Source organism: Euphorbia lathyris, chromosome 6, assembly GCF_963576675.1.
Source record: "Euphorbia lathyris chromosome 6, ddEupLath1.1, whole genome shotgun sequence".
Taxonomy (NCBI): Eukaryota; Viridiplantae; Streptophyta; class Magnoliopsida; order Malpighiales; family Euphorbiaceae; genus Euphorbia; species Euphorbia lathyris.
In genome coordinates, this window is record NC_088915.1 from 80188826 (window position 1) to 80199950 (window position 11125).

Sequence of the window (11125 nt, forward strand, 5' to 3'; positions counted from 1 at the left end):
CTCTGAAATCAGAGGTGTGAGTGATTGTGAGTTTGAATTCATCCTCTTAAAAAACCATAAAAAAAACAATTGGGTTAGGAGTCAATAAATTCAAACAGTTGGCTCGGTTGTCATCATAAAGAATAGATACATATATGTAGGCTTAATATATTAGTCCATCCTTAATTTGTTCAAAAAGTTTAATTGGTTCTCTAAATTTTCATGTTGTCATGCTAACCTTCCCCAACCGAGGTATTTGGGAAGCTCTGGTTCCCCTAAAGGATCAGTCGGTGTTCTTCAACAAGAACAATAAGAAGTGGTTTAGTTGGTGCCTTTGGGATCCGACCATTAATAGGAATAGTGATTGGAGAACCAAATTCATTACTTGCTGTTGCCTTTTGCAGCGATGGCGGGTGTTCGATAAGAAAAATGAAATCTCGTTTTTCTTATCTCGTTTCAACGCCTCATAGTTATTAATAGGACTGCTAAAGATTTTTGTGATGCAAGGTTGAAGAATGAGCAGGCGGTGAGCAGTTTAGTCAGGATTGAGAGGCTTGTTGGCTAGGAGAGGCCTCCCTGTGGCTTCATCAAACTGAATTCAGACAGGTCATGTTCGGGGATTTGTCTAATAGCGGTCGGTGGGGTTTTTCGTGATGAAATGGGCGCCTAGTGTCCCGGCTTCCGCAACAGTATTGGGATTGGCAACAACAACAACAACAACAAAGCCTTAGTCCCGAAATGATTCGGGGTCGGCTAACATGAACCATCATATATAACCGTGAAATCAAGTCGTGTCAGCGACACAAATTCGCTCCCTCCACTCAGTCCTATCCACTACCATATTTTCCTCAATTCTCATTAAACTCATATCACTCTCGATCACCCTCCTCCAAGTTTGCTTAGGTCTTCTCCTACCCCTCATCACTATATCCCTTTGCCACTCTTCGGTTCTCCTAACCGACGCATCAAGCGCTCTACGTCTCACATGACCAAACCACTTTAGTCGGTTTTCTCTCATTTTATTCTCAATAGATGTGACCCCTACTTTTGTCCTAATTATTTCATTACTCACCCGATCCTTTCTCGTATGACCACACATCCATCTCAACATACGCATCTCCGCCACCGACATCTTATGCATGTGGCAGTGTTTCACTGCCCAACACTCCGTACCATATAACAATGCTGGTCTAATTGCCGTCCGGTAGAATTTTCCCTTCAATCTATTAGGCATGCCGGGGTCATAAAGGAAACCCGTAGCACTCTTCCACTTCGACCAACCAGCTTTAATCCTATGAGCAACATCTCCATCTACTTCTCCATCCGTTTGGATAATAGATCCTAAATACCGGAAGCAATCCGAGACCTGAACAACTCTCCCATCTAGGGTGATTGTCTCTGCCTCCCTACTCCTATGGCCGCTAAACTTACACTCCAAATATTCTATCTTACTTCGGCTCAACTTAAAGCCTCAAGATTCTAGAGTTTGTCTAGTATTGGGATTGGCAATTAAAAAATAATTGTGCTATTAAAATTTGTTCAAATTGGAATTCCTTTTTATTATATCTGTTGCGTTTTACACTACCCTTCCTTGCTCGGAGCCGACACGCCTTCTTCTCTCTGGCCGCTGTCTAACCACTGTTTCTCTCCAATTTACCTTTCTCCTCCTTGTGCAGTCTATTGACCCAAATAACGTAAAATTGTACCGATTACATGACCTCAAAATCGAATCCATTGGATCAAAAAACTATTAATTCAATTGTTATTGTTTAAGTTTGTTCTTACTAATAAAAAAATAACCATTTTAATACTCGAGGAGGTACCATCATGTAGAGCTGTCAAAATGAGTCATAACCCATTTATTGACCCATTTAACCCATCATTTAAATAGGTTAGGGTTGACCTTTTTATGGACTGAATCATAAAGAGGTTGAGCCATTTACCCATATAATAAAAGGGTTGAATAGGTTTTTGGCAGGGTCAACCCAATAACCCATTAATTTCTTTTTTTCTTAATCACCCATTAGTTTCTTATTCATCTTAAAACAACCACAAATACTTATTCTTTAATATTAGTAGATTTGAAAATTCTAAAATTTTAAAAATTTTAAAATTTTAAAAATTCTAGAATTTCGAAAATTCTGAAATTCCAAAATCTGAAATTTCAGAATCTGGAATATCAAAAATTCTGAAATTTCAGAAATTCTAGATATTCTGAAATTCCAGAAATTTTGGAATTTTGGAATTTTGAAAAATTCTAGAATTTCAGAATCTGAAGAATTGAAATTCTAGAATTTCAAAAATTCTGAAATTCCAGAATATGAAAATTCTGGAATTTCAAAAATTCTAAAATTTAAAATTCTAGAATTTTGAAAATTCCAAAATCTGAAATTTCAGAATATGGAATATCAAAAATTCTGAAATTTCAAAAATTTCAGAAATTCTAGATATTCTGGAATTTTGAAAATTCCGAAATTTCAAAAATTCTAGAATTTCAAAAATTCTTGATGATTTGGATGATTACTACGTTGTTGTTTGATTTTATAGAACATTACATTATTTGGACTAATAGTTTTTTTTACGTGTATGTTAATTGAAATTCAAATGAACAAATTTCTAGGTTTTTTACGCTAGTTCTTTTTGTACTTAGTTGAGTTTAAATTGAATTTTAATTACACTAAGAGACTATATCATATAATAGGATGAATAACCAGATATTATATTATATTTTAGTTAATTGGATTAAATGAGTCGATCCGTGTGATTTATACATTTTCGTGTTTTTATGTTTCTACATTTTTTTTTTAATTAGATTTAGTTAAATGAGTTAAATGGGTCAACCCATATAACCCATTTAATAAATGGATTGGGTCATTTTGACCTCTATGCAAATAGATTATTACAACCCATTTATTAAATGGGTTGGATTGGGTCAACACATTTATTAAATAGGTTGGGTCAATCTTTTTAGCCATTGTGACACCTCTACCACCATGTACCCTATTCATTCCATCAAGGGTAAAAAAAAAATCAATTTGAACTTCATTCCGGCTGATCTATGACATGACAAACATTTCTAACTTTTATAACTGACATGACAGAAACGTGGCACCCACGTGTATGTCACGTGACATATCCTAAGCCATAAAAAAAGAAAAAAAATTAAAATCATATCAATGTCCGACACCACACTTAGTTGGCAGATGTCCAACCGTTCTACTATATCACATCAATATTCCGATGGCTTGAGTAAAAAATACAGTGACTTCTCAAATGAAGTATAGTGAATTGTAAAATAGATTCAAAATTTCAGTAATCATCGGTGTAATTTACCCGTGAAAGCTGCCATAAAAACAGCAGTAAAAACAAACAGCTCGTACATGCAATAGCTCCTATAGAATTGCAATCTAAAATTTAAAAACTAGATTAAACTATGCCAACAAATCTATGATTTTGCAGTACCTAAATGTATGCATTTGGTCTTGTTCATGTAAATTCTCAATGAACAACAAGAACATAGCATCAAATGTTCCAGATGTTTACTACTGCCAAAAAAAGAACCGAACAACTTCATTATGTGAATAAGAAAATTACTTTCCCCTAAAAAATGAGAGATACAGTAATCAAAGAGAACTAGTAAAAACAAGATGGAGTTAAATGAAATATGGGGTGATAAAGTTCAGAAGGCACCAACATAAGCTTCAGCACTGCAATCAGCTTTAAAATGGCGACGGACCGACCTTTTGTTTTCTCGGGATATATGTTTGTGCACCCAGCTTGCATCTATCCGCTTCGAAGCAAACACCTATATGTGGCTGCAATAAGATGAAAATTTAGTACCCATTTATTTGAGGCCTCGGGGTTGGGCTCGTAAGCCGTGAAAAAGGCACCTGGGACTTCCCATGGAGGCCTCTTTGGCCGGAATACCTATCAGCTGGTTTCGGGTCTGAGAAAGATTTAGAGAATGCTTGTGCAAGCTCCAAGGCTGAAGCCATTTTTCCATAGCGCCGACCAGGAGTATCAGGAGAAGCTGGTTTCGGTTGCTCCACGGGTTTACGCCATGTCTCTGGTGATGGAGGCCTCTCCGGTTGTTGCACTGGTGCTACCTGTTGCCTCTCGTTCTCCCTGCTGCTGTTCCTCCAGTTCTCGTTTCGCCAATTCTTCCTCTGTTTATCAACTCTCTCATTGTCTGTCCGCTGATCCTTCCTCTCAAAAATTTTCCCAGTCCTTTGATCCATAGGCATATTGTCAGTCCTTTCACCATGACGAGGAGTAAGAATTGCATGCTCAGGAGCTCGTTCTGTTTTCGGAACATTAATCTTGACCCTAGAAATATTTGAAATTTAATCCTACAATTGCTCGGATGTAATAACACAACGAAACGAGAAAGAAAAACTCTATTACCTGTCAGGTTGCTGACCCAAGTCATGGTTGCTTATAGGAGCACCATCAACTCCTCGCTCTTTCAGAACCTAAAAAGATGAATCATCAAACAAAAATAAAGATCAGAGATTACGAGAATACTGGAACCCATATGCCGAAAGCAGAAATAAAAGAACTTACCACTTCACGTGGACGAGCACCACCAAACAATCCAACCCTGAATTCAATCGAATATGATAAGCAATTGTACATACTAAGAACAAACATAGTACAATAATGTAGATCAACACAACAAATACTCCGATGCAGCCAACGAAACATGATTAGGCCACAGGGACCCGATTAAACTGAACTGTCAGCAGCATCTAGCTTGGTTATGTTACAGGATTTATCCAAGCTTAAATTAAGTATGAGTTCAGCTACTGAAGCTCACAATTCTTACGGATAAGTAGGGGTGAATCTCTAACACGACAACACAATTTACATAAACAACCCACTTGACACTATTATCATTTTTGTTGCATTTATATCAGATATAAATATGTGGAATATAAACATCAGATAACACGATTATGACATGACAACCCGTTTTGACACCCCTACTAATAAGTAGTTGGTTTAAAAAAACAACCCACCTAAGGTCAAGACAACGGTTCGTTATCAAACAAGGCACATTATCGGCATATATCAGTTTTTCATTCATATGACATCTCATTAATAACATTTCTGAAAGTTGACAAGATCTCTTATATCAAAAAATGAATAGTTTGAACTAATCCAGTGGAAGAAAGCGTAAAATTTGATTTTAATGGCCCTAATTAGTGCAAGCTAATCTTCATATATGCATGAAACAGAAGCTAAAGTATTCGATTGAGAAGCTATAGACGAGAAACGGGTTCTGTGGTGTTTCACTTGTATGAGAATGAAATGACAGGACAAGGTACTCCATATTTAGGGGTGTCAAAACAGGTTGTTGTGTCATAATTACGTTATGTGATCACTATATTCCACCACATGATTATATATGATGTAAATGCAACAAAAAATTGAAAATCGTGTCAAACGGATCGTGCCAAGCAGTTTGTCTATGTAAATTGTGTTGTCGTGTCAAAAAAGGCCAAAACGAGTTGTATTACAAACTTGTAACCAATTAATTGTCAGAGGAAAGACTCAGCTTTGCTAGTTTTTATTAATTCTGGAACCACCAAAGCATGTTCGCATAATTTCCGAACAATTAATTAGAATTTTCAACTGATGAACCAAGGAAATCAACTACTCAAGAGTATTCTGCAGATTCTAGTAATAGTAAAAGAGATTCATACTTGATACTCTTACGCTGAAAATCCTAAGACTAGCCACATTTTCGTTACGAAGATACTTGAAACTTTCAAAAAGAAGCAAGAATTCAGAAATTGTTAATAAAAAGCGAACCTTTCTTTTTCTCTGATCTCTATGGATTTTTCAATAGGCTGCGAACGCGGCTTCAAATTTAATTTCGGTCGCTCTATCACCTGATTGTCACTCTCCGAACCTACAGGACTGGATTTTGCAGCACTGTTATTCCCATGAAATTCGTTAGTCGCAGCATGACCATTAGGCGAGTTACTCAATTGTTGATATCCCTGCATTCAACAACGTCATAATAATTACTTGCAATTACAGCCAATGGAATTAAAAACTCATCATCTTACGACATTCACAATGATACCTGCTTCCGGTCAACAAGAGGAGCTTCCAAACCTTCCAATGGCTTTGATCTTGGAAGCAACTTCACCTTTGGGCGTTCCGATGTTTCAGAATGCACAGGGGACTGCAAGTCTGACCCACTAAATCTAACATCAGCACGAAATGGTTGGGCACGTTCAACGGTTTTCTCCTTCAACGGGGAATATGAAGTAGCCTTGATTCTTTCGTTATCAACATACTCCTTTCTGCCACTTTGGATTCCATCCTCAAGAGCCAAACCCCTTTCCACGTGTCTTGCCAACGTTGCAAACGTTGCATCCGAATATTCTACCCCAGCAACAGCAACAATCCTATTGTCTGCGTAAACATCTTGACTTCTCGAACCTACATCCTTTTCCCATTCCAAATGTTCAATAACCTCGACTTCTACTTGATGTTGAATCGAATGTTTCGACTGCCATCTACCTGAAGACACCTTTTCAAGTGCACTCGCATTAGCTAACTTCGAAACAGCACTTGCTCCAGACCAGGCTGATTGCACTGGCTCACTAACACCTACTGCTAACTCCTTCCTAGCCGCCCAAACATTTGGATGCGAAGCACCACCGCTTCCCTGCCCTACATTTGGTGCACTCGCCCCTACATTATTAGCTCCTTCACTTACTCTCCCAGAGTATGATCTCGAAACTTGTGACACTGCAGCTGAACCAGACATCCTCCCACTTGGAAGAGGCTCAGGCCTCAACTCCACCCGATTAGGCATAACCTGAAAACTGTCATCACTAACTGTCCTGCGCGGAGTCGAACCACCATCCAATGGCTTCCGTTCATCTTCATCAAAATGCCGGCCAATATGTGCTGTATGACTAAGAAATGGGGTTTTATCATCAAAATGCCTGGTCGCCGGGGATGAATTAGGTCGGGCACGATGATCCGGTCGACCCATTGGTCCTCCCCATGAATTAGGACGGTCATAACCAGACCACTCCGATGACCTAACAACCCTAAACAAAAACAAATCAAAATCAAAACTCACAGATCTAATTTCACGGCTATTAATAATAAATCGAAACAAAATCGAGCATCTGAAATCAGTATCCCAAAACACTAGATCTGAAATTTCCCAAATAGTAAGAAACTCGAACAACGCAATACATTGAAAAGGGGGGAAATCGGGACTTACACACCAGGAGCAGACGGTAGAGGGAGATCAGATGGGATTGAACCGCCATGAAAATCCTTGAGAGTCATGGTGTTTCCACCGAACGCTTTCTTCTTCGACATTCTTTTCTTTTTTTCTCTCTAGATCTCTTCTTCCTCCTCCCAAGTACTATTGCGCTAAATCTGATAGAGATATGGTGTCCTTGTTATTCCCCTATAGAGATAGAAAGAAGAGAGGGAGAAGAGGAAGCCCCACCCCGAATCCCGGCGAGAAATAGCGATATTTTGCGAGAACGGAGGAAAGTTCTGATCTTTGATGGGGTTGCCCTCTTATTCGCGGAACATCTGCTTCTTCTTTACCATTGGGCCTTTGCCTTACACGATTTGGGTTCTGTACTGTTCTTCTTTTTTACGGTTCGGTCGCTTCCAATCAGATTCTTCCACGTCGTAAGGTTGGAGGGTAGCAATGGAATTTGGTCTCTGTTTTTCTCTTCTCTTTATTGTTAGTAATTTATTTTTTTTTTACCAAAACGATATTCATTCCTTAAACCGAATCAACAGCAATAGTCTCCTGCAACTAAACCGGGGCAGAAAAAGATGCGAACTCACTAGCATTGGACAGGACATATCGTGCAACAACATGAGCTACCCTGTTCGCTAGACGTGGAGAAAAAGATATTTTATAATCGTGTCGACTACTTAACAAAACCTTACAATCCTAAATAATTGATCCATAAACCGACAAGTCCGGATCAACAGATTTGACACTATTAACCACAATCAACGAGTCACTTTCAAACAGAACATTAATACAATTAAGATAAGTACACCATTACAATGCATCACGTAGAGCTAACGCTTCAGCTTCCCTAATGTCAACGATAATTGAGACTAGGCGACTACGACAAGCCATGAAAGACCCATCGGAGGATCTAAGTAGAGCTCCCACCCCACTCCGAGACTCAGCTTTAAAGGTAGCCGCATCACAATTGCATTTGACAAAACCCAAAGGGGGACGAGACCAACTAATATTTCGTACCTGTGTCGATGCCGCCCACGTCGGTTGCCCGTGATGATGGACAGCAGTGCCTGCAGGTGCGTTTAGCGCCGGCTGTAGCTGACGGTTGCTGTTAACTTCGACGGACATAGCAGTGGACAGCAGGCGCTGCGCAGCAGGGCGGACAAAATCCACGGCTCTCGCCTGAAGCGCTGGGGTTGAGCGGTTTTGCGCAGTGACAGCAGCGACTTGATCCGCTGAGGGCATGGAAAGATGGCGGATAGCAAGTGGAAGGTTCTTCAATTGAGACTGACGTCCAGCAGCAAGGTAGTTACTCGCAAGAGAGATCGCCGTTTCTGGTAATTGGACTTTGCTCTCCCACACTATTTGATTTCTTTGGTTCCAAATTACCCAAAGCGTCATTGCCACCTTGGTTATGGTGTCTTGGTCATTGGACAGCAATACCTGCAAAATAGAGCCCGTTAGATAATCAGGTTGGAATACATCCGTATTGATCCCGGATAGGTTCCAACATTCCTGGGCGTATACACAATCCACAAAGAGGTGATGATCATGCTTAGTATCAGAATGACAGAAAGGGCACTGCGTTGGGATTGACAACCCTCTCCCTGCCAATCTATGTCTAGTAGCCACGCAACCCAAGGCCAACTTCTATCCAAACATTCTAACTTTTGGAGGAACGTGCATCTTCCAAATTCTACTCCACCCATCATCCTGATTCCTGCCACCATAATCATCACAAAGTGCTCTATAGCCCGATTTACTTGTGTACATGCCATTTTTGGTAAAATTCCACATAGGTCCATCTTCTACTTCTCTAACCGACAACAACATCCTACACACAATTCTAGCATCTGCCTCAGTTAACAACTCCTCAACCTTCCCTCCATCCCAGATCTTCCTACCTTGAATAAACAGGTCAGCCACTTTTGTATCATCCTGCTGCATAATAGCATCTCCCTGAGCCATAAATGGGGCCACAGTATTTACCCATGGGTCTTTCCATACATATATTGACTTACCATCCCCAATTCTCCAACGAACTTCCAGTCTCAACACCTCAATGGCTCTCCAAACACTCCCTCAAACAAAACTAGGATTATTGCCCAATTTGGAGGAAATGAATGGGTCTCTAAGGAAATATTTAGCTTTGAATATTCTACCCACTAAAGAATTTGGAGTAACCATCAACTTCCAAGCCTGTTTGCCTAATAAGGCAAGATTGAATTTTTGGAGGCTCCTAAAGCCCAAGCCTCCCTATCTCTTATCCCTGCAGAGCCTGTCCCAACTCTGCCAATGAATTGATCTCCTACCTCCTGGTTTCATACCCCACCAAAAGGAATTCATTATCTTCTCCAAATCCAGGCAAAGGGATTTGGGAAGTTTAAAGACACTCATGCAAAAAGTTGGCAGAGCCTGTGCAACAGCCTTAATTAGCACTTCCTTACTCGCAGCAGATAGGAATCTAAAAGACCATACATTCAACCTCTTCCTAAGTCTATCTTTGAGGAAACTAAACATCGCCACTTTGGACTTCCCAATTAGGGATGTGAGGCCCAAATAGCGTCCCGTATCCAGAGGATGAAAGACCTGAAGAGAATTACATACCTCGTTACGCAACTCCAGGCCAACATTCGGACTAAAGAAAATCCTAGATTTCTGCAGGTTGATAGCCTGACCAGAGGCTGCCTCATACTCAGATAGGATCATCCCAACTTTGTCACACTCATCCATAGAAGCCCTGAAAAATAGAAAGTTGTCATCTACAAAGAACAAATGTGTGACCTAGCGATGAGACACCCATGGAGGGAACCCTCATCCGTCGCCCTTGTAATTAGTTTAGATAAGACTTCAGCACACAGTATAAATAAATAGGGCGATAGAATCGGGCCCAAAAATGTTCCATTAATCGACACAGAGTACTCCACAGTAGAAAAGCACAACATGATCAAATCAATCCAAAGCCCAGGGAAGCCTAATTTTAGCATAACAAGTCTCAGGAAGGTCCAATAAACCCTATCATAGGCCTTGCTAATATCCAATTTTAAAGCTACCTCACCAATTCTACCCCTGTTCTTCCTCTTCATAAAGTGTAAAGACTCAAAGGCCACCATGATGCTGTCAGAGATAGACCGACCAGGGACAAAAGTAGATTGAGTCTCAGATACCAAGAAATGTAGCACAAGCTTGAGCCTATTAGCTAGGACCTTGGCAATGAATTTGTAAAGCACATTGCAAAGGGAGATAGGGCGAAAATCCTTCATACACTCAGGCCTATCAATTTTGGGAATAAGGACAATTATTGTGTCATTTAAGTGCGGGGGAAATTCCTTGCGGTCCAAATAGCCCTTACATGCATTAACAATCTCGGGACCAATGAGGTCCCAAAAGTGTTGGAAGAAACCCAGATTTAACCCATCAGGACCAGGGGATTTATCAGGGTGCATTTGGAACATGGCAATCTTAAATTCTTCAAAAGTAAATGGGGAGCACAGATCAGCCTGCATTTCAGGAGTAACAAGAGGGACAAGGGTATTCACAACATCATAGCAAGGGCTAATAGGACCAGCAAACAGGTCAGAGAAATAGGCTTTGGCAATAACCCCCATGTCATATACTCCTTCCATTACCCGACCGTTCGCATCCTTAAGGTGACGAATAGTGTTCCTCTGCTTTCTAGCTTTGACACAGGCATGGAAAAACTTAGTATTTTGGTCCCCCTCCTGTAGCCAAAAATTCTTAGCCCTTTGTTGCCAGTGTATAGCTTCAGAATCAAGTAGGTAATTCAACTCACTTTTGGCATGAAGGAATCTGTCCACATAAGCCGAAACACTACTATCCACAAGACTATCCAACTTCCTCTTACAGCCCTCAATTTGCTTTCTAAACCTCATCCGA

The 11125-nt window shown here is 40.2% G+C and overlaps 1 protein-coding gene across 3 annotated transcripts; it reads right to left on the bottom strand.

The window, feature by feature from the left end:
* Nucleotides 1-3258: 3258 nt before the first annotated feature.
* LOC136232257 (uncharacterized) lies at nt 3259-7565 on the bottom strand. 3 transcript variants are annotated; one of them, XM_066021316.1, is made up of 7 exons: nt 7232-7565; nt 6071-7052; nt 5794-5984; nt 4543-4579; nt 4384-4451; nt 3907-4305; nt 3259-3794 (listed from the first exon to the last, which is right to left on the bottom strand). In XM_066021316.1, exons 1-7 carry the CDS (start codon nt 7330-7332, stop codon nt 3785-3787), a joined length of 1788 nt encoding a protein of 595 aa, XP_065877388.1. In that variant the 5' UTR covers nt 7333-7565; the 3' UTR covers nt 3259-3784. The 3 variants fall into 3 exon arrangements, with proteins under 3 accessions (XP_065877388.1, XP_065877387.1, XP_065877386.1); XM_066021315.1 differs by having other exon boundaries at nt 3259-4305; nt 6071-7043; XM_066021314.1 differs by having other exon boundaries at nt 3259-4305; nt 7232-7564.
* Nucleotides 7566-11125: the final 3560 nt, after the last annotated feature.

Bases quoted from the DNA above. Each gene is read 5' to 3' on its own strand.
- LOC136232257 (XM_066021314.1), bottom strand. From the start codon at position 7,332: ATGTCGAAGAAGAAAGCGTTCGGTGGAAACACCATGACTCTCAAGGAT. The intron at 5,985-6,070 runs GTATCATTGTGA...TGTTGAATGCAG, and splicing joins CTCTTGTTGACCGGAAGCAG to GGATATCAACAATTGAGTAA. The intron at 4,306-4,383 runs GTAATAGAGTTT...AAATATTTCTAG, and splicing joins TTGGGTCAGCAACCTGACAG to GGTCAAGATTAATGTTCCGA.